Raw genomic sequence first — 26,638 nt, 5'->3', positions numbered from 1 at the left:
GTAACCCTTGCACATTTTTCCCAAAGCAACAGATGCATTCCTCAGATGGCAGGGGAGAGGGCTCTAAGTGGAAGAAATTACACTGTGAACACCAGACCCTAAAACCAAGAGACTTCAATAATGAAAAGAATTGCCCCTACGTTTTCCTGTTTCAGATCTTCAGATTTGAGAGGTGTTGGGTTTTCTGAAACTATAGTACACTTTAGCACATAAAAATCTGGATTAAACACAAGCTACAGCTACCTGATACCAGTTACCACAAAAGACCAGGCATAATACAAATGCCCAGCATGGGGAAATCTTTTGTTCCTGGGTAAATCAGTACGCTTCTAGGAGTGAAGGCGACTGACAGCTTTAGAAAACGAACTTCTGAATTTATCCAAATGGGCAGTGGGGATCTCACTGCTTTGTGTCAGTCCAGGAGGGGGCCTTCATGGAGGAGTGCAAAACTGTCTTCCAAGCGTTCCAGCCACTGCACAGTGGAGCACGCCACGCCAGACCTTTTACTTCTAAGCACAGTGTGATCCTGGGGTTCTGTGCTTCAGTCTGAAGCCGTCTCTGTGCCAAGGCAGACTTCATACAAAGTTAGACAGAACTCAATCTTTTGTCTCCAAATTTTTTTTTCTTTTGTTTTGTTTTTGGAGACAGGGTTTCTCTGTGAAACAGTCCTTGCTGTTCTGGAACTCACTATGTAGACCAGGCTGGCCTTGAACTCACAGAGATCCACCTGCCTCTGTCTTCCGAGCGCTGGGACTAAAGGAATGCACCACCACCAAAAAGAATTTTGTCACCTGTTAGTAAAGTCAAGAATTATAATAGCTGGATGTGCTAGTGCACACCTTTAATGCCAGCATCCTGGAGACAGAGGCAGGCACATCTCTGTGGGTTCAAGGCTAGCCTGGTACTGCACAGTGAGTTCTAGGCCAGTATTATAGGAAGCACAGTGGGGGTTGTATAAATAATAGTAAATGGGAACCACTTAAAGTAGGTATAGGACAGCTATATGCACATATACATGTCTGTAGGTGTCCAAAAGGCCACTGAAGAGACATTCTCTGATGGTGGGAGTGGTCATGGGTCAGCAATGACAGTTGAGATTTTTTTCTCTGTATGTCCTTCATTTTATTTGACTTGTGATTAATGTGATTGTTGTTGTATTTAATACAGAGCCCGTGTGTAATCAGCATTATTTGTGTGGTGCTGAGGACTGACTAAACTCAGGGCTCGGAGCATACCAGCCAAAGTGGTCTCCTCTGAGTCACATCCCAAGACCAGAATTTTTTAATGTGCTACCCTTCAAGAAAATATATTGATTTCAGATGCTAAATCCATTGTGTAATAAGTACTTAAGCACACATTTCTATCTGCATCTCTCTCTCTCTCTCACACACACACACACATACAATCTTTTCTGGAAGAGTGCAAAACACTATCATCGTAAGTTATTTGGGGGACGAAGACTATTTTATGGTTAAAAGCTGAAACGCTTTCCCTTGCAAATGGAAAGGAGTTCATATGCTAAATCAAGGAATATCGTGGCTTTTAATGTCACGGTCAGCAGAAAGCTGCTATTTGTGCTGGATAAGACGGGTTACCATGTCTTCCAGGGATCTACACTGGCCTGGAACCACTGAGTCTGGCTCTGTGGCAGAGTGATGCGAAGCCAGTGTTCTGCCAGTCTCTGCAAATGCATACTTCCCCTAAATCCTAGAGAAAAGCAGGGCGTCCAAGTGGTATTAAGTAGTACTTTACTCTTAAGAATATTTGTACAAGCTTAGAACAATATGTCTCAGGATGAGATCTGGGGGCCTTGTGCAAACCGAGGAAGCTCATTTCCCCCGAAAGTGCTCTGGGCTACTTAACTCCAGCTTACCCCTGGCCTAACGTGCGAACAGTTAGGATTCTTCTGCGCCAAGCTGAACTGAATCTAAGGGATTCGTGTGCAATCTTTTTGTTTTTGTTTTAGCGAAAAGGTTTTGTTAAGTAGCTCACGGTGGTTTTGAACTCTTGTTCCTTCTGCCTCCGTTTCCCAAATGCTGTGATTATGTGGGCAATCATAAAGGGGCAGATATAGTTTGGCAGAAAACAAATCCTTTTCAGGATAAGATAAAATTCTTAAAATGCATGTACTGATTTATCCTACAAAGTCAAATATTAAGAAAATACAAACCTGTCTACAACAAAGCCCTAGGTCTCTTTGTAAGCTGTAGCATCTTACAGTTAATTCTGAAAGTAAATGCCACACTTCAGTAGCTAGTGGGTCTCACCCTGGGGAGGGAGCAGCGAGAAAAAGACTCCCTCAAGCTCTGTCAGGGCTCTAATGAGCAGGTGAAGGGGGCTCTGGGGTAGGAACAAGGCACTCAGTATTGTCACGTGACCCTCAGAATGTATAGGCTCTGGGCCTCCCGGGACAAAGGAGTACCCTCAGCTACCTGCCAGCTACCAAGTGTCCATGGATTAGCTACAAGGTCCTCCGCAGGAAGCAAATGTGCCAGCATGCCCTGCGTGCCCCTCCGGCACCGCAATTCTGCTCCTTTAAGGTGGGAATTTTGGCCAAGAGGAAGGAAAAGTGCGATAAGATCGCCAGCCATTGTTGTGACCTGCAACCAGCAGACAGGGGGAGCTTTGCAAACCCCAGACTGCAGATTGTCGGGTGCTCCTCAGCAGATCTGACAGCTTATGCGGGAGAAGTGATCACTTAGGAGCAAATGCGGTTTACCAAGTGCAAGCCATCTCACGCCATCTTTCCTGAAGAGGAAGCAAAGGGCTCCCAAGTTCTCCGTCCTTCACAGGCTAACCAAGGGAGAAGAGGACCCGCTGAACAAGCAAAGGCTGTAATTATCCTGGAGGGGGGGTCTCTGTGTCCTGGGAGTCTATCACCCTGGCTTAGCCAGCATGTTATTAACCCCGTGGAGAAAGGTCAGGGGATCATACATAACTCAAACATGTAGTGGACACGTCAGCATACAAAACGAACTCAACAGACTGTGAACACGGATGACATCTAACCTGACTTGAAAATGAGAGGTCTGAGAGTTTGGATTCGGCCCTGATGTGTCCAGTCGTCTGGCTGGTAAAGAAGCCTAGTCACCTGAAAAGGTCATTGTGTCGATCTCCAGCCAGATGTGACTGACAGGGGAGCAAACACAAGAGTTGGGGAGATCACTCAGGGGGTATGAGCGCTATTGCATGATCATAATGACTTGAGTCCAAATCCTGGGCACCCATGCAAAAATCTGCTAGGGAACCACACATCTGTAACCTTTGTGCTGTACGGGGCAGAGACAAGAAGCTTGCTGGGGCTTGCTGGCAGCAGCCTCGCTTCAGATTCCGTGAGAGATCATGTCTCAAAGGAATACGGCAGACAGTGATAGAGCAGGAGGCCAACATCTTCCTCAGGTCTCTATGACACATGTACCCCCCCACACACATGTGTATGTCCCACAGACACATACACCACACACATAAACACACACACACACAAAGGAAAGAGAGATAGAAGGATGTCAGGTGTATTTCATGCTCTGGGCAAGTCTAAAAAGATCTGGACAAAGGGTGATGTGATTGGCTTGCCTCTGTATTTGCCTGTGTTCTTTTTCATTTTGTTTTGTTTCTTGAGACAGGGTTTCTCTGTGTATCCCTGGTTGTCCTAGAACTCTAGAGACCAGGCTGGCCTCGAACCAGAGATCTGCCTGCCTTTGTCTCCTGAGTGCTGCGATTAAATACGTGCACCACTTCCAGATGGCTGCAGATGGTTCTGCAGGCTAGGAGGTCATCTGAGAGAGGACAGGCTTCTTGAGGAGATGGTAATGTGGTCACCAGAAATGTCCTGGCATAGCTGAGCTGCTGGTGGCTGTGATGTCACTATGAGGAACGGCCCACCCCAGCCCAAAGTTCAAACAGACAGCAGAGTGGAGGGTGGGAAGCCATTAGGCGGCAAAGCAAAGCACACCTGCGCTGCTCAGCTCTGGGGGCTAAGAAGCATCCTTTCCAACCAGGGGTTACTGACCACCCTGAGAAAAAGAAGGAAGCACTGAAAAGCTCAGGAGCGTGGCAAGGAGGCAGAGCCAGAGGACGTGGAAGAGAAGAACGAACAAACTGCATGAAGATGGGGGAGACTATGGGTTAAGGGACGGAGGAAACAGATAAGATGTCAGCCGTGGACCTTCCCTGGAGCCAAGCAAATGGAGTGGGGAGGGTACAATTTATGAGAAATGATATTGTAGCTACACCATTAAAGAATCGGCGAGGCATTCCCCAAGAGGACTCCAAAAGACACAGCACTGAGAACTTGCACATGCACGTTCACGGCAGCGCTGAACACTGCTCGTAATGCTACGGCACGGAACCAATCCAGATGTCCGCCAACAAGGGCTGGACGGAGAAAATGTGGTTTGTATATACAGTGGACTTCTCTTTTTTTCCGGCCATCGGGAAGAATGGAGTCTGTAGGGAAGTGGATGCAACTGGAGATAACCATATTACATGAATTAGGCCCGTCTCGGAAAAACAGGCATGGAATGCTTCCTCCCATTTGTGCGTCCTAGATTTTATAGAGATACATAAAATCACTTGTGTACACAGGACAGGGACATGGAAGTAAAACAGTCCAGGGGAAGAAAGGGGACTAAGCGACAGGAGGGAGAAGGGAAGAGAAGGGAAGTTAGGTGGGGGACATGACGAATGATTGGGAGCCTCCTTAGGTCACAAATAAATACCACACACAGTAAATAAACACAATGAAAACGTCCACAACATTTTTTTTTGACATGGAAATTCACTGTTCTGTTTTGTGTGTGTATTCTTGTGTGTCGTTGTGGGTGTATGCACCCAGGTAGAGGCCAGAAGTCAACACTGGGTATCTTCCTTAATGATCCAACACTTTATTTTTTGACACAGAGCCTCTCCCTGAATCTGGAGGTTGCAAACTCTGCTAGTTGGTTGGCCCACAACCCCCAGGATCCTCTTGTCCCTACCTTCCCAGCACGGAGACCACAGGCAAGGACCACATGGCTACTGAGGATCTCCAGTCCTCACGCTTACGAGGCCAGCACTTATCCATCTCTCCAGCCCCACTTTTCCTTACCTGTATGATGTGTAAGGATTGCTATAACAGAAAGTTTACAAATAAAGAACAAGAGAAATGTGCCCAGGGTCTCTTCTGCTCATGTCCAATGTGGAAGAGGAAACAAGACCCATTCAATAGAACGAAGTATGTGATTGCATTATCATAGACTTGGTCTAGAAATACAGTCACATTCAAGGTTAGGGATACAGACTACCAGATATATGGCTCAGCAGTTAAGAACACTTGTGGCCCTTCCAGAGGACTGGAGTTTAGTCCAGGAACATTAGGCAGCTCAAAACTGCCTGCACTCTGGCTCCAAGGGGATCCAATGTCCTCTTCTGGCCTTGGAAGGCAACTGCACTCACGAGGCATATACTCAGACACACATACATAAGCAAAAATTAAGTAAATCTCAATTTAAAATAAGGATATAGGGTAAGTGTACAGTCTATGCTTGACATGCATGAGGCCCTGAGTCCAATCCCCAGCACACACAAACATATCAGTATGTCACCAGAATAACAACAGACAAGCCAGTCACAGAACTAGAGAGAAACTAGGTACCATGACAGAGCGCTGGATGCTTTGGAAGGAGGAGGTGTGCCTAAGGAAAGACAAATTTCTCCCATCTAGAATCAGAATAAGCATAAAGTATAGAAAAAACCATGAAACGCCTGGGATAAACACCTAAGTGGGAATACTCCATGCCAGCCACTGTTCACACCTCCGGTACATGAATTTCTTTAACCCTCAGAAACAGCCCAATGTACTCAATGGCTACAGCTAACTGCATTTACTGACCAGGAAACATGAGACACAGAAACCATGTAACCTGCCCCAAAGTCACGAAGCTAAAGTGGAAGCCAGGACACAAACTTAGAGAACCTGAATCCCGAGTCTGTATTCTTTCTGTTATACTTTAAAAGCTCACATATAGTGATGGGGCATTCCTGAAAGCCCACCAGTATAAATGACCTTGGAAGTAACAGGCAAGTCACGCCTAAAACTGAAAATCCCTGCACTCATACCCACATCCCGCCCCCTCCAGAGCTCCCAGGGCCATGCTGTGATTTTTTTTTTCCTGTTGTGAGTTGTTCGGCCCAATCTTTAGATTTTACATCAAACTTAGAAATGAGTAAGAGATGAGGCGCTACGCTCAGAGCCACCACGAGCAAATGAAAGTTCTCTGACCTGATCACGGCTAAAAGGAAAAAAGGCAACACATCCGGGATTTTAAGCAGACTAGATCCATTCAGATTTTTATCCCAGGGATACTGACTCAAAAAGACAAACAAAAGCCATAGAGAAGGATGTACCTGAAGAAAATTCTCCAAGTAATGCAAAAAAGACCCCTGCCACACAGTCCAGCGGACCCCGCCACACCCTGCTTCGTGACTTCACGAACGATCTCAGACGAAGGCACCCTTAATGTGGAAATAGTGCTTGGATTTATTTGAACTTGGCACCTTTACAGACATAGTCATGTGGGGAGTAAGGGGTGCGGGTAACAGATCAATAGAAGGGAAAGCTGAATGTTAATTTTAAACTGTTTCTGAAGAAGGATTTTTCTGATGTGTAGCTCATACAAAGAAAAAAAAAGTACACCATCTCTCTGGCCTGAGAGTTGTGACCAGAGAGCAACAGAATATTTACATTTTGCTTTTAATCACAGATGCCTCAGAACAAATATGTCCATCGCCGGGTTTCCCTCCAGAAGAACCGTGTAGGACAACATGCAATTGCTATACTTCTCCTTGTCATAAAGCGGAGAGCGCATGTTTGAGGTTCCGCTGGAAGTTGGAGCAGCCGTTGCTGAAAGCCTCATAAAGGGGAGGACTGATTTAGTCCTAGATCTCCACAGGACACCTCAAGTTCAATTTTGTCACTGCACAAAAGCACTAAAGCCGCCCCGCAGGCTTTGTATAGGATGAAGGGGAGATGGGGGTACTTCACTGGCTGAACTAAAAAAAGCCAAATCATTAAAGAAAGAGGGGGGAAGAAGGGAGAGGGGGCTTAGAAATCACCGCCACAGAAGGGCAGCAGCGGAAGAGACAGCTGGGCTCTCCTGCCTTGCCAACTGCTAGCAAATGTGTTAAGTAGTTAAACTGCGCCCGGCTCATCCAGGAGTGCTCTGTGCACTCTCAGAGTGGACGCTCATCAGTCCAGTCCGCCTCCCTGTGCTCCGTGCACACGCAAAGTGGACACTCATCAGTTCAGTCCACCTCCTCCCGGGCCACACGAGGCGTGTCTGAGGCAAATGTTTCACAAGAAAGATTTTCACGAACAGAAAGAAAAGACTCAAACTGAAGAGAGATCAGGGAAACTTTTGCCCAACACTGTGAGCCCAGTTCTCATCACTGGTTCTCTTTACTTTAATTCTCCGATCCTTAACTCACTTGGAAATGTTTAAAGCTAAGTATCCACCACCCTGATTACTAGTAGCTGGCAGAGGACTAGACATGCATTTTGAGCTCCTGGGAAGGACGGCGCTAGAGAAACGCATTTATGAAATATAAAAGCATCAAATGATAGGTCTGCATATGAGACTATTTTAATGCATTAAGTCAACGTTTCAAAGAGGGAGAGTCATGCTTTTTCCTATTTTTGAACGCAGAATTACAGGGCAAAGCAGTTGCACAAGAAGCTGCTGACTCTCCTGGCTGGGACATCTATTTGCCCATCAAAGACTTTTTGAAATCTCGGTGATAGTGTTTGCTTAGAGTGAGCAAGGCCCTCGATCTGATCTCTAGTAACAGACACAGACACACACACGGACACACACACACACAGACACACACACACACACACTTTAAAGTTCATTAAGACTCAAACAAACAAAAGGGCTGGAAAGATGGCTCAACAGTGAAGGGAGTGCTTACTTGCAGAGAAGACCTGGTCCCATCAACCACGGGGCAGCTCACAACTGTTTGTAACTTCAGTTGAGGGAATCTAATGCACTTTTCTGACCTTTAGGGGCTCTTGCATCCACATAGCACACAAATATACACTAAGACACACATATATGTCTTATACATACATATATGTATACATATATGTATAAAAACATTAAAATTAGAAAAAAAGACTACATGTACTGGCAAACGCCTTTAATCCCAGACACAGGAGGCAGGAAGCAGAGGCAAGCTGATCTTTATGAGTGCAAGGCCAGCCTGGTCTAAATATTAGGTTCTAGACCAGCTGAGGCTAGGCAACATGACCTTGTTTCAAAAAAAAACAAAAACCAAACAAGGGCTGGAGAGATGGCTCAAAGGTTAAGAGCATCTTAACTGTACTTCCAGAGGTCCGGAGTTCAATTCCCAACAACCACATGGTGGCTCACAATCATTTATAATAAGATCTAGCACGCTCTTCTGGCCTGAAGGCACACATGCAGACAGAACACTGTATGCATAATAAATAAATAAATCTTTTTAAAAGAGGGATGCTAGAGACTTAAATAAGTAAGTAAGTAAATAAATAAATAAATAAAATGAGAATTCCCGCATCCAGGAGGCAGAAGCAGGAGGATCCAGAGTTTACAGACAGTCCTTTCCTTAAAAAAGAGAAAGAAACAAAAGCCCAAAATACTAAAAACAAACAAACCAACAAATAAAAAAACCACTACAAACTGTACAGCGTATACACAATTTACTTTGTTCAGGTAAGGCCCACTTGTTAACATCAAATACTAAGAATGAAGTTACGTAGTAGCAGAAATAAATGCACATTTGTTTTTGTTGTTTTTGTGTTAGCTGTCTTGGAACTCGCTCTGTAGACCAGACTGGCCTCGAACTCACAGAGATCCACCTGCCTCTGCCTCCCAAGTGTTGGGATAACAGGTATGCGCCACCACACCTGGCAAACTGTCATATCTCAATTCACACAATCTGGAAACCACCATGAGTTATCAATCTGAAAAGTCAGAGACCTGCTTTCTATGACATCATCCTGTTTCCCAGCACCTAGCACAGATGACCCTCCCCTTCCTTCATTTGGATCCTGTCTTCATGGAGCTAATAGTCTGATGGAAAACACTAGAAAATCTTCCAAAAATCCATGTATAAGGTCTATGGGTTCAATGGGGTAGTGGCAGATGCCTTTAATCACAGCACTCAGAGGGCAGGCTGAGTTCGAAGCCAGCCTGGTCTACATAATGAGTTCCAGGAGAACAGTCTACCTAGAGGGAAAAGTGACAGGGAACATCACACCACACCCATGGATGTGTGTTATTACTACGTGTCTCTGGAGGCATGACAGTAATGAGGCAGTATCAGAGAATCCAGGACTCGCGGTCCATCTTGTGATGGTTGGGGTCCATTCAAGATGACCACCTTTCATGTAGGACCTTGAATGGCCATCTGAGTGAAGTGAAGGGGAAACCTGTAAAAGTCACCGAGTAGAAATGGAAGCCCCAAATACACCGATCTGAGAAACACTTGTAAGACACAATAAAGGCTGGCAGGATGTCCCAGAGGGTCATGGTGATTACCACCAAGCCTGATGACCTAAGCTCCATCCCTAAGGCCCACACAGTGGAAGGCCAGAGCCAACTGGCACAAGTATCTTCCACATGCTACAGAGCACACCACAAGATACTAATTCATTAAGACAAATTGATACGGATAGGAAAGCTTCTAAAAGATGGACCTCAGGAAGCTCCAAGCCCAGTCTAGGCGGAGAAAACCATGGCATAGCCCAGAAATGCAAATGAGGGAGGCCTGTGGCACCACGGAGTGAGAGACGAGCAGCCAGACTTTGGACTTGAGGCGTTGTGAAGTTGTTTCTTTTTTCAGGGACTATAGGGGTCCTGGGGTTGAGCCCAGAGCCTCCTGAATGTTAGATAAGCTACACAGGTCCAGCCAGGAACTGTAGATCTGAACTTGTCATTCTGTTCTGGAACGGCCTAGAGCGGTCCTGCTCGAGACAGTGACAGAGGCCTGGCACTTGCTTGTTCAACTGGCATTTGCACAGTGGTCCCCAAGAAGGTAAAGTACAGAAATGGTGAGCAGACGGTTAGAAATGCTTACGGCGCATCATCAAAACATCGGCATACAAGTTGGTGATCCGTGGTCTCATCCGCTGAAACAGGACAGCAGCCGGTATATACTGTGTGAGGTCGGACCAGTGTATGAATGACTGAAAATGTATTTATGTAAAAAGGATGCTTGCATAGACCTTGTAAAATGTTCTGATCTGGAAAATGATTTGAGGGGTGAAGATTAGAAGCAGGGTCTCCTAGAGAAGGCAGCTGGTAGGTAAAGGTTCATTACCTACCACAGGAAATGGGAACTCAGAACCTGTTGACTGCAGGAATGGAGAGATGGGAGCAGGGGTCAGAGCTACCAGTTAATAAAGAGCTCAGATTAGCCAGAGCCCATGCCTTCAGGGCACGAGCTGTAGAAGATAAAGAAAGGTGGCTCTGGGTATTCAAAACTTCTCCATAACTTCGAGAACCATGGCAAGATATGCAGCAAGAATTCGTAAGAACTTGAGGGTTCACGGGATTCCAGATTCAGAGCTGTTCCCCGAGTGCCTTGGAATAAGCATAATGGCAAATTAATGAAGTGCACAAACACAGCCCCTGGTGGATAACACTGGGTACCACTGGGAATTCAGACTGCGAAGAAAGAAAAACACAGCCTAGGCCAAGTCTACACTCTCCCCCAAACGAAGCCGTGCTGCCAGGAGCCACACCTAGTTCAGAACAGGGGCAGCTGGAGCTTCAGAATCCTCAAGCCCTATTTAGAAAAAAAGCCTGCCACGGGACCTTCTCAAGCCCTGCCCCAGCTACAAACAATACAGAGCATCCTTCCAATTCGTGCAAATAGTGAAATGAGCCTCCTATCGAAAGGAAGCATGACACACAGGGTTGGAGAGAAACCAGGGCGAGTGAAATCAGTGGTCCTAACTTCAACCTCACTGCCTTGCTCTGTGCTCTGGTTCCCACTCCAACCCAAATGGGGAGACAAACCCATTAAAAAGAACTGTGCACAGTCATCACCTGGAAGATGGGACTGATCCGGCCATGGAGAGGAGTCTGGGCTCACGTAGCCTACAGAATTCCAGAGCAGGAAAGGGAGATGACTCCCGGAGAGGTGAGTGCCTACAGCTCAGAGGCCCACTGTCCATTTCCCACGTGAAAGAGCATCCCCACACTGCCTACACTGGGTGGCTAGGGCCAGCCAAAAGAGGTGCCTAGCAGCTTTGGTAAATCACAAAACAAAACCGACATTCATTCTTTCTTCCAGAGTGGCAACCTGGTTATCTCTGAGCTGACAGCCTTCACCATATTGAGGCTCCAGGGATCAACCAACCACAGGCGCGGGCAACTACAGGAACTGAGACCAGCGACCCTCGGTACCTTCCAGAAGGGATATCTGACATTCATTTGCTTTTGCAGTTTTCATTCTTTCAAATCTTTCTCCTTGGTTGTTACCACTTACAGGGCAATTCTTTCAATTCCTTCACTACATCCCCTTCTATGGTTATAAGGCATAGGTTTGGCCTGGAGGTGGTGGCACACACCTTTTATCCCAGCACCTGGGAAGCAGAGGCAGGTGGATTTCTGAGTTAGAGGTCAGCCTGCTCTACACTGCGAGTTCCAGAACAGCCAGAGCTACAGAGAAACCTTGTCTCAAACCACTTTCCCCAAAGTGAGAGGCTTGAGGAGTTTAAAAAGTGCATCATAGGAGATGTGAGATGTGCAGTTATAATGCAGAGCGCTTGCCTTGAATGCACTAAGCCTCCGCCTCCATCCCGGGCATCACACAAGCCTGTGATCCCAACACTAGGGAGGCCAAGGCAGGAGGGTGCGAAGTTTAGAGTCACAGTCAGCTACTCAGTGAGTTCAAGAACCGCTTGAGCTGCAGTGGGACCATAGGAAGGAAGAAAAGAAAAGCTGGGCTGTGGTAGTCCTTGCCTTTAATCCCAGCACTCAGGAGGCAGGTGGATCTCTGAGTTTAAGACCACCCTGGTCTACAGAGCAAGTGCCAGGATAGCCTGGGCTACACAGAGAAACCCTATCTCAAAAAAAGGAAGAAAGGGAGGAAAAAGAAAGACCTCACAACGGGTTTGCAATTCTGTGACGTGACACAGGCCAGAGCCAAGCTGTATAATGGATTATTCAATGTTGTAGTAATTTATTAATAACTGATAGCAGCACTTATTGAGCATGTACCATTATGTCAGGCATGGGCATATTGCCACACAGCCTCTACAACAATCCTATAAGGCAGGTGCTGTTGTCCCCATTTTATCAACAAGGAACGATGGCACAGAGATGCAGGGTCCTGCACAGGGACACACAGCTAATAAATAGCAGATTCGGCCCTGGACCCAGGCAGAAAGGCAAAAGAACTTTGATTCTTAGCCACTAGACTATATCATTACATGGAGAAGATTAAAACACACATTATAAATAATAAAAGAGGGGAAAAGCCTCTCCAAGAATAGGACTCTGATTGCTTTAATTGGACTGTTGTCTGTTATTAGAACGATTCAGATGGAAACACAGTCCCCAATGAGAGCCTGTCCTGGCTGGCTGAGGTTCTTTAGGAACAAGGCAAAAGCCTCTTAACATGCAGAGCTGTATCTTTGGGGGCATTTTTCACTGTCCTGACAGGGGGTGAGAGGCAAAGCCAGAGTGTGTGTCGGTGTTCTCTCACCTGGGCATAGCAGGAAGACCAGAAGACATAGCGCTTAGAGACTGGGTTGGCACGAGATCTTGTCACATCCAAAGTACCCACAGAGTTCAACAGAAGTCCAGGCCATGGCTCTGATTTATACTACACCAAAAGAACCATCCAGAACAGCCAGAGCAAGCAGCCCGCCGTGGACGGCTGCAGAGTGACTCCATTGACTCTGTTTAAAGCAAGTAAAGTCGGAGGCTGGGCCAGATTCACCCCCAACTCTACTGCTTTACCATCTGACTTCCTTTTCCCCGTTCCAACTTCCTCTACACGTTCCTGTCATTCAGAAAATTTACAGACCAAATCCAAGTCCAATACATCTGTCCAGTCCAAACATCAGTGGTTTTGCTCCCCTGATGTCAGAGCACCCGTGACCAAATGCTTTGCACTAGCCATCCAGCCAGGGCCTGTGGCTTTAAAACCAAAACTTGGTGTTCACTCCTGACATGACTAAGATGATCCTGGAGCCAGATCTCCAGTTTCAACAATTAACTTAAAAGTCTAAATCATCACCAATTTCCAACTGTTCATCACGTTCTGGTTCTTCAGAAATCTGAAAAAAGTCCACTAGCCTACTTAGTAAAACAAGCCCAACCGCCTTAACGTGAGGATTACAGGCTTCCTGACACAGCCGCTCCCATAAGCGCATTCAAAGTTTGGTTATCATCTAATTACAATTTCCATACAGCTATGTAATAATGTGCGTGTTCTGGGAGAAAAAAGAAAAGCTTCTATTGCTATAGTCCTACCACTAAAACAAACAGAAACAGGAAAGATGACTTTCCGTAAAGAAAAAGGAGGGAGGAAGAAAAGATACTGGTTTCCTTGGCATCATGTGTTCTCACCCCTCCACTGGAGGTGAGGGAACTAGGCAAAATGCAGGCTGAACATACATGGCCAGCCCCAGACTTTCTTACTACATAGAGGACAAATTAATAAAAGAAGAAAAAGAAATACCATACAGCATTTTCATTCCCCACCATAATTTTTCAATTTTCTGTAGAGAAATGCCAGCCAATAACTAATTAGAACCATATCCTTTGTTATCCCAATGGGAAGAAACACACAAATGGTTTTAAGGACCAAATGTTAATGAGAACCTTAAAAAAAATGTAATCTGGAACTTGGGTTTCCCTTCAGTATAAAACAAAGCGCTCTTAGCCGGGCGGTGGTGGCGCATGCCTTTAATCCCAGCACTTGGGAGGCAGAGGTAGGTGAATCTCTGTGAGTTCGAGGCCAGCCTGGTCTACAAGAGCTAGTTCCAGGACAACCTCTAAAGCTACAGAGAAACCCTGTCTCGAAAAACAAACAAACAAACAAACAAAGCAAAAAAAAAAAAAAGCGCTCTTCTTTAAAGCTATTCTTACAGTTGGGGAAACGGCCTGGCCAGGTCCCTCAACAAAAGTTAAGTGTCCACCCACAAGTGTTCAGAGCTGGGGCACCCTCATTTTCCACTTTCCTTAGGGTGAATTGGAATTGCAAACTCACTGATTTCTGTGCACTCCGATTTCAAGCTGCAGAAGACAGAGACTCGGCCACAGAAAAGCAATTGCGTTTTATTTAAACCTCTCTGCTTTCAAGGCGGGACATGGTCCCGTCCACAGTAAGGACATAGCCCTTCCAATCTCCAAGGTGGGACATGGTCCCTTCCACAGTGAGGAAGGGACCTTCCTTCCAATCTCCAAGGATGTTTTCTACAAGAAACCCATGGGGGACCTGCGTTACCTGCTATATCACCACAACACAGATATTTCTGGGGCCAGACACCGAGTCGCCTACTCTCCACCATGAGAGGGCTTTAGGACTGGTCCCTAAAGAAATGAACTGAAAGGTGTGAGTTGGGACAATGGCACAAAAATGAATTTGGGAAGCAGGGTCTGTGAAGCCCAGGGGTAGAAGGAATGCTTGCTTAGCATGTGCAAGGATTTCATGCCTAGCACCACAGAAAAATAAATAAATGAATAAATACATAAATAAATAAAATAAAACTAAATGTTTAAGATGTTGGCTTAGGATTTAGGCACATCCAGGATTCTGAACTGTATTTTCAAATAAGAGCCTGCAGACCCATGTCATCCAGATGTTCATCTGAGTGGGACCAGGCAGACCAGGCGAAGGCTACGGAACACTTTTTTCCATGCAAAGGGGTAAGCCAGCATAGAGTAAGCCTCTGTCATATCAAATATATCCCTACTTTGGGGGAGGGGGAGCATTAGGCATTTCCAAAACATCTCAGTTTGCTCCATAGTATTTTTGCCCAGCAGTTTTATTTCCCCTTCTGGAAAAACTACAATAGGCCGTAAGTCTGGAACATTCTGCCATACATTGTATATTTTCAAAAGCTAGAAATCATTTGTAGTGCCCAAAAAAGACATTGTTTTAAACAGATTTTAGTCTACAACAGAAACACGCCATGACAATGAAATTTTTTTTCAATAAATATTATTTCTTCCCTAAAGGATCATCAAAACAACCACCAAAAAGAAGGATTTCCACATTTTTAAGCAAAAAGTACTATTCATGCATATTCATAGCCTAGCAGGCATAGAAATCAAATAAGGGTGTAATAACTTGAAAAAATAGTTAAGATGCAAAGTCTTGCTTCTGTGTGGTTAGTGGGCTGATGTTTTCTCAATGTTAAATTTATCAACTGTATTTCTTAAACTATATTTCAAACTTTAAATCTCACATCTGTGCCTTACACTGTTTTGAGATGAATGATTTACTCAGGACATTTTGAGGTCAAATTATAAGCCGTTTGCTCTCACTAAATCTAAATCATTCGTCTCAACATGATTCTGTACACATAAAAGGAACACGTGGCATGTGTTACCACCCTCCCTGGAGGAACCTAAATGCCCCCAGAATAGCCTTTCTCCTGTGTGCCCCATCAATTGAGACACCCCTCGGAAAACGAAAGGGCCGGATTCATACGTTGCATTAGCCACGCGAATTAAACAAGGGCACGCCGAAACTTTTCCAGCTACCACTCATTACAAAACGTCTTGAATTTATTTTATTAAACAGACGCCTTCACCCAACAGATACACTCTGAAACCCAAACTAATTTCATCAGCAAACCGGTGAGCCATTTGCTGTCTTGTCATTCATCTGTACGGATGGGATCAGTTCTGCATCTAATTCGAAGTCTACCAAGACAGCAAACGGCCCACCACGAAACTACGGCATCTACAAGGACGGGGCTGTTCTGGGCCTGGGAAGATCGCTGGACAGCCAGACAATGAAAAGCTCCCCGGTGGCCACTAACTCAGCCCAGGGGGCGGGGCGGGGGGGAAAGGGAAGAAAGGGGGGAAAGGATTGAGCTCCCCTCTCTCCCTGAGTACACGGTCAGCAGACCCCTCCGGGTCCCTGGCCATAGGGGAGGGGGCCCTAGGAAGGCAAGATCTCTCTGGGAAAGAAAGGAAACTTCCTGGTGTGGGCATTATGGGAAGGGGGGCTAGTGCCCTCCCACCCACACACTACAGGTATCTGCGGGGAGTCAAGTAGCTGGAGGAGGGTGGTGGTGGTCGGGGAGTGGGGAGGGCAGAGCACCGCCACCCCTACGCGATTCCCAACGCGTGGACCTGAGGGGTGTCAAACTTCCTAGCGTGGGCGCAGTCAGGCACTGGCACCTAGGAGTTGCCGCGAGCGCCCTAACCCGGCGGGGTCCTGGATGGGGCAAGAGGGGGGAGTCAGCCAAGACAGAGAAGGCAGGCCTGAGGACAGCGGGTGGGGACGGCGAGCAGCTGGCTCCCGGAGCGTGGTACGCGCCTGCAGGCCGGGGGCGCCGCCGGGCCCGCGCTACTCACCTTCCGGTGCTTCTCCTTGTAGGGCAGCGCCAGCCATGGCATGTCCCGCACGAAGTCCTGCCACTGCCGCTGGTCCTGGTCCGAGGACACGAAGACGATCTCCAGGCGGTGCGGGGGCTCTGGCTCAGCGGCCGCGCCCGCCCCCGCCCCGGCCCCCGGCCCAGCGGCCGTGTCCCCTCGCAGGCGGCCGTAGAAGGCGGCCAGGCTGGCGCTGAGCTGCGCGCAGGGGGCGCTCAGGCTGCACCCGAAGTAGAGCCCCAGCAGCGCGATGCCGCGGGCTCCCAGCGAGTGCACGTCCACCTCCTCGCCGCCGCCCGTCACCAGCTTGTCGCCCAGCAGCTCCTCCAGGAAGACCGACATCCTGGCCCACCGCAGCCCCGGCACGCGGGCGGGCGGGCGGGCAGGCTCACGGCAGCGACCCGGCTCGCTGGTCCGCGCGGCGGGCGGAGGCAGAGAGGCGGCCGCGGCTGCTGGGAGGGGAGCCCCGCCCACCGGGCCGCCCAACCACTCCCCTCCATAGCCACGCCCCCTTCGAGGCTGGCCCGCGCTGTGCAGGCAGGTCCAACAGCTGGTGCCTTGGCGGGGGGCCTCCGGTACGTGGCCAAAGTAAGAAACCTGACCCGGGTTCTACACCAGGACCAGAATGCCCGGACCTAAAGCACGAGAAGGGTCCCCCGAACTGGCGCTTTTCGAGGCTGCCGCACCCCAGCCCCTAATTCCTCTTGCCTTCCACTTCTAAACCCTCTCCACACTGGAGTTCTGCACAGGTTCTTGCTCTCTTCCCGCCTCTCCTGCTCCCTTCCCTAAACTAACCCTTAAGCCATATCAAACCCCAGTGACCTCGTATAAAACTTGTAGTATTTAACGTCTTCACCGTCCAATAGCACTGTATCAGGCTAGGTCTTGTTGAGCAGTCATATGTGTGCTTTGTGCTTGCTACTACTATAAGTAGACTGGTGGGCGCCACCTCTGTTTCTTGTGCCAGGCACAAGAGAGAGAATTCATAAATACTTGTGGGCTGATTACAAGTCCCAGTGTGGGATTTCAGTCCACAGGTCGCTGGAACCATTCCCTGATGGGAAATGGCTCTCTTCCATTTCCTTAAATGTATGCAACAGATGGCGCAGCGTCTCCGAATCAGCGTTGGCTGCTCTCCTGACTCGGCTCCATAGCTTATCTCAGGTCTGCTGGTAGTTGAGAAAATTCTAAGAATCTTCCCCCCCCCCCCCCATGTTGAAAGATGCTTTCCAATGCTTGGGAAGAACCTTGATTCAACAATTGGCCTTATGGCAAGTCTCCTGACCTCCCATTACCCCTATGCACCGCACACAGGACAAAATGTATACCATCACACATACACACACACACAAAAGAGGACCACTGGCGTGTATCAGCTCAGCAACCAAGAACATTTTAAAAAGGAAACCCAACCAGCGGCCACCCTCCAAGGCTTGGAAGTTATTTCTTTCGCATCTGCCGCCATCTAATGGAGGAGTGAAAGAGCGAAGCTCCTAGCAGCACAGCACACATAAGGGGCCAAAGATTGACTAGCTGAACATAGAAGAATACTTTAATTACACAGGTTTCCTCCACTACAGCACACACACACACACACACACACACAAAGGGTGTGACTAAACGTCAGAACACAACCCTGAGCTCTGGTACAGATGCCCCCAAGGTTCCCAATGTAGAAGGAAGACTTGTGTAAGTGGTCAGGTCCATAAAATGTCTTCACACAAACCAGTGACAGTCGTTAAGACAAAGGCAGAGTGACCTGGCAATCTCTACATACTGGTGCCAGAAATGGTGGCTCATGTCTTTAATCCAAGCACCCAGGAGGCAGATCTTTGTGAGTTTGAAGCCAACCTGGTCTACAATAACTAGGGCTACGCAGGGGCACCTGCCTCAAAACACTAAATAAATATTGTCTTATTCATGTGTGCGCATGTGTCTGGTAGTATAGGGCATTGTGAGCCACCCCATGTAAATGTAGGGACCCAAACATGAATTCTCTTAACCACCAAGCCATCTCTCTGGCACCCCTATAATCCTGCTTTTAAAGCCTTAAATGGATGGATGTGATGGTGCATTCCTGTAATTCCACCCTTTGGGGGTCGAAAGCAGGAGGATCCTAAATTCCAGGCTAGCTTGTGTGACAGAGGGAGTTTCTGTTTCAAAATAAATCCTGTGGATTAAAATGTTCTCTCTTCCAACCTGAGTTATATTTGAAATGTTCCTGAGTGGGTATATGGTTTCATGTTTTTGAAAACATGTCAGACAGACAGACAGACATCTATGCTCAGACATCATCAGGCAATTTCTAAAAACACGTGAGAAGGCCAGGCATGGTGGCGCACACTTTTAATCCCAGCACTCGGGAGGCAGAGGCAGGCCGATCTCTGTGAGTTCAAGGCCAGCCTGGTATATGTAACAAGGTCTAGGCCCACCAGGGCTACATAGTGAATCCCTGTCTCAAAAAATGAAATGTGAGGACTGGAGAGATGGCTCAGAGGTTAAGAGCATTGCCGGCTCTTCCAAAGGTCCTGAGTTCAATTCCCAGCAACCACATGGTGGCTCACAACCATCTGTAATGGAGTCTGGTGCCCTTTTCTGGCCTATAGGCACACATGTAGACAGAATATTGTATATATAATAAATAAATATTTTAAAAAATGAAATGTGAAAAGACTGTCAGCACTTGCATCTCATGCAAGCCGAGGAACAGAGCACCAGGATCAGACAAGGGCGAAGAGGGGCTCTGGGGGAGTGGGAGGTGGGGGAAATAGTGACGTCATTATTGAGTGCTTAGCATGGGTAAGCTAGGTGTAAGGGTGATGCAAAGAGGTGATTTGTTGAGCGTTTCCTTTCGTTACTTTTCGGGAAAGCAGTTTCCACTGGAATGCGTCCAAATCAGCATCTGGCACCTGGGAAAGCGAGAGTTCGAACATACTGCACATGAAATACGAATATGATTTGGAGAATTGTTGGTGCAGCATGCATTGGTGAGAAGCCAAAGTGTGCAGCTGCCTTTCAAAGGGTGCGGAAAGAGGGGATTTGCAGTGGAGATTACTCCAAACTCACAACCCCAGCGGTGCTTGTTACTAGAAGTCCAACAAAACTCATTTGGCTCCCTGTAAAGAATTAGCTGATGTTCTCTGGCCTGTGGGAAGTGCCACTGTCTTCTGTGTGGAGAATAAGAGACACACTTGAAGAAGCTGTTGCAGCCAGGATTTGACTAATTATATTCCGCAAGTTTTAAATTTTGTGTTAAAGAGCCACAACATGCCTGATTTTGTAAGGGATGAATACCAGTTTCTTTTGAAAAATTACAATCGGAGGCATATGACATCATTCAGAATACATACGGAACAAATATATGTTTGCCACCTTTAGGATTCATACATCTTCAAGGCTAAGGGGTGGCTCAGTGGCAGAGTGGCTGTGCAGCCTGCCGGAGAACCTAAGTTCATTACCTAGTACTACAAAAATAAGTTTCATAAATCAGGGCTGCCACCATGGCTGAACAGGCAAAGGAGCTTGCCATGTGTCTTGGTTAGGATTTCGATCTCAGCTGAGAGTCCCTCTTCCCAAATGACTTCAGTATGTATCAAGTTGACATGAAACTAGCCAGCACACCACAGAAACCTAGACACCTGAGTCTGGTCCCTGGAACCTATGTAAAACTGGAAGGAGAGAATTGTTGCCACAAAGTTGTCTCCTGACTTGCACGTGCATGCCTATACTCACACACACACACACACACACACACACACACACACACACACACACATCATGCATATATACATTATACATACTTATATAAACACACAAATTTTTAAAACATTAAAATTTGGGGGTTGGAGAGATGACTTAGTCAGCAGTTAGGGGTGCTTGCTGCTCTTCTAGAGGACCTAGGTTCAAATCCTAGCACTCATATGATGGCTCATAACTAATTATAACTCCTTTCCAAGGGATCTGATGCACTCTTCTGGTCTCCTCGGGCACCAGTCATACAGATGGTACACAGAAATGTATACAGGCAAAACACCCATACACAAAAAATAATTTTTGAAAATTACAGATCCTGCTGGGGCAGTGGTGGCACACATCTTTAAACTCAGCACTCAGGAGGCAGAGATAGAAGGATCTCTGTGACTCTGAGACTAGCCTGGTTTAAATTAGAGCAAGTTCCAGGACAGCCAGGGCTACACAGAGAAACCCTATCTCAGAAAAAAAGTAGACAATTAAAGATCCATAAGTCAGCATGGTAGCACACACCTATAATCCCAGCACTTAGTAAAGCCAGGCAGGAGGATCCTGAGTTCAAGGCCAGTAAGATCTTATTTCAAAAATGATATTTTTTCTCAAGACAGCCCTGGCTGTCCCAAAACTTGCTTTATAGACCAGGCTGGCCTTGAACTAATATAGATCCACCTGCTTCTGCCTCCAGAGTACTGAGACTAAAGGTGTAAGCCGCCACGTCCCACCCGGCAGAATATTTTAGATAATTTATATCACAGTTCTTGGTCTTCAGTGTGCTAACACATGCATGTGCACAATGGTTATGTGCATATTTATTGCTCATTGGAAAGACTAGAAAAGGCTTAATTGTGTATCAATAAGGATAATTAAATTATGACACATTCATCTATAATGACTTCTTTTATTGTTTTATTAATAAATAAAGCTCGGGAGTCAGATATTAGGGTATAACCCTGATAGATCCACTGAGCAACAGAGAAAGAGATCAGCCGCCCTCCTCTCCACCTTCCCAGGTCAAAAGGGCCCTCAAATCTTCCAAGCCCCTCCGTCTTCCTCTCTGTATCTATCTTCATCTCAGTTAGCCATAAAATTCTATGATGTATTCCAGCCAGCTGGATGTGGATTCCACCCTCTGAATCAAAGTTTAACGCCACTGGTGGTCTCAGAGCAACAAAACAAACAAGTCTCCTGAGACATTCGTCATTTGAAATACAGTTTGGTTATTGGAAAGAACTGATCTCTGTTTGTCTGGGTTAGAGAGGGGGAGGGTACTGATGTACCTTAAGGAGCTGACTCCCTGGTTATAGAAAGTTCAGAAGTCTCTAGAGACCCTCAGTCAGCCAGATGGAGACCCAAGAGAGACAATGATATAAGTTCCTCAGACTTCAAGTCCAAAGGCAGATGCCCCAGATTCAAAAAAGCAGGGTGACTTCCCTTTCTCTGCCTTTTTGCCCATTCAGACTTCAGTAGGGATGAATAAGATACACCCACATCTGGGAGGGTTTGAGCTTTCCTCTGTAAAAACCGAAGGTCCTGTAGCGCCTGCACCACAGGACCCGCTGCGCGAGCCAGGAACTGGCCTGGAGATTTAAAGTCACACGCACACACAGACAGACAGAGACACGAGGACACATGCCATCCCTGATACAAGAATGCCAAGTTTATTGTGCTCAGGGGCAGCTTATATAGGGCTCTGGCCACGCCCCAGCTCTCGGGATCAGCTGCAGACCCACCAGCCCGCCATCAGGGGCTCGTGCTCAGAGCAGCTGTAGGCTGCTCAGTGCTGTTTTCCTCAGAGCAACTGCAAACACTGGGAAACCAAGCCGCTCACAGGGAATTCAGGGTCCGGGGGTCTACAGCCCCCAATAGCTTCCAACATTCCTCGGTCCACTAATTCAAATATTAATCTCATCCAGGAATACTCAGAATCAAGTTGAACCAATGATCTGGAACTCCATGGCCTCCTCAAATGACTCATAAAATTAATCATTCTGAGTCTGTCTGTCTATCTGTCTGTCTATCTATCTATCTATCTATCTATCTATCTATCTATCTATCTATTTGGAACCAAGCTCTTGCTGTACAGCCTTGTCTAGCATGGGACTAGCTAAATAGACTAGGCTGACCTTTAACTCAGCCTTACTGATCCTCCCTCCTGACTACCGGAATTAAAGGGTGTCCCACCGCACCCAGTGCCTCCCCGAGTACCGGGATTAAAGGGTGTCCCACGGCATCCAGTGCCTCCCCGAGTACCGGGATTAAAGGGTGTCCCACCGCATCCAGTGCCCTCTTCTAGCTTTCTCAGGCATCCACATTCATATAGCGTGGACACATTCACACACGAAAAATGAACAAAAAACCTCTCAAGTCATTCTGGTATTCTGATCCAGGGATATTAGACCAGCCACCAGAAACAGGCTAGAATCTAAGGGTCTGCCACTGAGCAGCCCAGGAAACCTTTGTTCCCAGTGAGGAAAGCATGGATCCACTAGTAAGGCTAGGGTCAAAAAGAGAATGTTATGGGGGCTGGAGAGATGGCTCAATGGTTAAGAGCATTGCCTGCTCTTCCAAAGGTCCTGAGTTCAATTCCCAGCAACCACATGGTGGCTCACAACCATCTGTAAAGAGGTCTGGCGCCCTCTTCTGGCCTTCAGGCATACAGACAGAATATTGTATACATAATAAATAGATAAATTATACATAATAAATAAATATTTTTTTAAAAAAGAGAATGTCACGGGAGCATCATTTTCTAACACCTGACCATTGGCTCAGTACAAGAATGGCGCCTACAAAGAAAGTTCCGGAAGTTCAGACTTACTTCTCTCACACCAAAGACCATGAAACATTAATGAGTCTGAGTTCCAAGCATAGTGGCACATGCCTTTGACCCCAGCCCTTCAGAGGAAGGCAGATCTCTGTGAGATGAGGAGCAGTGTGGTTTACATAGGGAGTTCCAAATCAGCGAGAACTATACAGTGAGACTCTGTCTCAAAAACAAGCAAAACCCCAAAAATGATTCTGAGAGGGCTGGGGTTCAGCGAGTTCAGTGAGCAAGAGCACTTGCTGCTTTTCTAGAGGACCTGAGGGCATTTCCAGCACCTACATTGGATGTCTCAAACCACTTCTGACTCCAGACTCCAGTCCTGAGAATCATTCTTCTGTCCTCTGTGGGCACCTTCATGTGCACACACACACACATACACACACGCACACACACACATATGCACACACTGTGTAACCAGGCTGATCTTGAACTCAGAGACCTGCCTGCTTCTGCCTCTCTAGTGTCAGGACACCCAGCAAAAAACAAGAATGATTCTGACAGATCACTTCTAATTAAGAATATGGAGTCTAATTAAGAATATGGAGCCAGGGGGCTGGAGAGATGGCTCAGAGGGTAAGAGCACTGGCTGCTCTTCCAGAAATCCTGAGTTCAATTCCCAGCAACCACATGGTGGCTCACAGCCATCTGTAATGAGACCTGGTGCGTTCCTTGCCAGCAGTATATTGTATGCTTAATAAATAAATAAATCTTTAAAAAAAAGAATATGGAGCCAAGTGGTGGTGGCACACGCCTTCAATCCCAGAACTCTGGAGGCAGAGGCAGGTGGATCTCTGTGAGTTTGAGGCCAGCCTGGCCAACAGAGTGAGTTCCAGGACAGTCAAGACTGTTTCACAGAGAAACTCCGTCTCGAAAAACTAATAATAATAGTGACATGGAGACTTCTTATTAATTATAAAAGCTTAGCCATTACCTTAGGCTGGTCCCACTAGCTCTTACAACTTAAATTAAATCATTTATATTAATTTATGCTCTGCCACTTGACATCACCCCTTTTCCATCTTGAACCTCCTGTTTCCTCTTTCTGTCTCACCCACGACTCCACCTTTCTTCTTCCCAGAGTCCTCTCTGTCCCTGGAAGAGACACCTATCTCTCCCTGCCTGCCTGTTGTCCATTTCAGCTCTTTATTAACCCAATCACAGTGACACATCTTCACACAGTGTAAAGAAATATTCTGCAACAAGAATCTGAAGCAGCAGATGCAATTTCATTTGGGTGATAAAAGATGTTTCTGGGAATGGTTTGAAGACTTGGGCAGGAGGCAAGAAAGTAGCAGTCTATTGACCATGAAATGATGGGGGATAACACACCTTCCATGCCAATGGGTACCAAAGCAAAGGAGTGGACTCAAAAAATCAGTGTGTGTGTGTGCACGCAATGCAAGGAAAGTATGATTTGTCTAGACGGCATCAGGGAGGGCAGGTATGGAAGGGTGTGTGTGTATGCGTTTGTGTGAAAAAAGTTCTTAGTTCTCCTGTAGCACCCGTTTTTTCTCCAGTGTCAGAGGACATTAAGTGAAAAAATCATCTGTCCAGGGACTGGAGAGATGGCTCAGCAGTTGAGATCCCTAGCTGCTCTTCCATAGTTCCTGGCTTCACAACCATCTATATAATGCCAGTCCCAGGAGATCTGGTGCCATCTTCTGGCCTCCAGGGTACTACACACACTTGGTGCACAGATGTACATTCAAGTAAACACATATAGGCATAAAATTAAAATAAATAAAATCTAAAACTAAAGGCACTTGCCCAATACCAACTGTCTACAACAGCTTAGTCAGCGAGGCAGCATCAGCTGGCACCTACCTTCTGCCAGTCACGGGGCTTGTGAAACATTCCATTGATAGCATAGGCATACGTAGCTCACGCCCAAATGCAATACTCTGCACTCAACCTGGGCTTTTCCTCCCCTCTCTCCCCACTTACCCCCTCTCTTGTTTTTGTTTTAAGCATGAATTTGATTTGTAGACCAGGCTAACTTCAAACTCAGAGATCCATCTGCTTCTACCTCTTGAGTTCTGGGATTAATGGCATGCACCACCAGAGCCGGTCCAACATGGATTCTCTCAACTTGAGCTATTTCTTTTCTTTCTGAGCCCCAGCAGCAGACAGCACCCAAGAGAATCACAGATCAGCTAGGGGCTTATAGACATCGGGGAAGACATAATTAGGCTTTCTCCTAATTCACCACATGGTCCCTGAGCCACCCACCATCTTGAGTTTTCTTTTTTGGTTTTTCGAAACAGAGTTTCTCTGTAGTGTTGGAGCCTGTCCTGGAACTAGCTCTTGTAGACCAGGCTGGTCTCGAACTCACAGAGATCTGCCTCCTTCTGCCTCCCAAGTGCTGGGACTAAAGGTGTGTGCCACCACCGCCCAGCTTGGGACTTTTTTCTTTCTCTATTCCTGAATACTTTTTCTTTCCTTCTTACTCCACGTCTGGCTGTGCAGCTGGGTGCCTGGCCCCTGAAGTCCTCAACCTTCCTCTCTTGTTCCCAGATTCTTTTCTCTCCCAGATTTTTCCTCATGTTTATATTCTCTGGCTGCTAGTCCCACCTATTTCTCTCTCTCGCCTCGCTATTGGCCATTCAGCTCTTTAGTAGACCATTGGGTATATTAGACAGGCACAGTAACACCGCTTCACAGAGTTAAGCAAATACAACATAAACAAAAGTAACATATCTTAAAATAATATTCCCCAATATACCAGGCTGGCCTCAAACTCACAGAGATCCACCTGTCTCTGCCTCCTGAGTGCTGGGATTAAAGGCGCGCACCACCACTTCCCAGATCCAACTTTGACTCTTAAAATCTTTGCATGAACTGGAGCCCTGGCTCACAGTTGTTTAGAAGTGACTAAACACTAATCAACAGAGGATGAACCAGGAAGAATAGCAAAGTGTCAGAGTTGTGTACGAAGAAGTCTAAGAGCAACTGGAGAGGCTGCCGCAAAAGTAGGAGAGAAAGCTCAATCAAAATTGAGGAGATCAGGCTGGAGAGATGGTGCAGCGATAAAGAAGACTTGCTGTTCGTCCACCAAATTTAGTCCCCAGCACGAATCTGTGGCTCATAACCACCTGAATTCCAGCTCCAGGGGATCTGATACTCTTTTCTGGTCTCTGTGGGCACCTGCACACGCACACACTCACACGCGTGTGCGCGCCACACACACACACACACGCGCACGCACCACACATACTTTAATGTTTCAAAAACAGCCCTGACAAAACATCAAAGGAGAGAGTGGCCGATGTGTCACATACAGCCGAGAGGTTTAGGACAATTTGACAGCTAAGAAACCACTGGAAACTTCAGACTTAGCTTGCTTGATGGCCTGGTGGGGGCAGAAGCAAGAACTCAGAGGTTTTTAGACACCAAACATGCATCTGTAATCATTTCTGGTTTTATGAGTGCTTGTCTTAGCTAAAGCAGAGAAAGGAACTGTCAGCCTGAGACTGAAGGCGTA

The 26,638-nt window shown here is 46.8% G+C and overlaps 1 protein-coding gene across 1 annotated transcript in view; it reads right to left on the bottom strand.

The window, feature by feature from the left end:
* The window catches only part of Nxn (nucleoredoxin), a 147,293-nt gene extending 130,263 nt beyond the window's left edge, over nt 1-17,030 (bottom strand). Inside the window, exon 1 of the mRNA XM_041665704.1 lies at nt 16,566-17,030. Within this exon, the coding sequence (XP_041521638.1) occupies nt 16,566-16,925 (360 nt within the window). The 5' untranslated portion in view covers nt 16,926-17,030. The remainder of the gene's footprint in view (nt 1-16,565) is intronic.
* Nucleotides 17,031-26,638: the final 9,608 nt, after the last annotated feature.

Source organism: Microtus oregoni, unplaced genomic scaffold (genome assembly GCF_018167655.1).
Source record: "Microtus oregoni isolate MIOR12 unplaced genomic scaffold, Mior012 000015F_ref0000493, whole genome shotgun sequence".
Taxonomy (NCBI): domain Eukaryota; kingdom Metazoa; phylum Chordata; class Mammalia; order Rodentia; family Cricetidae; genus Microtus; species Microtus oregoni.
This window is presented reverse-complemented; position numbering and strand designations above follow the sequence as displayed.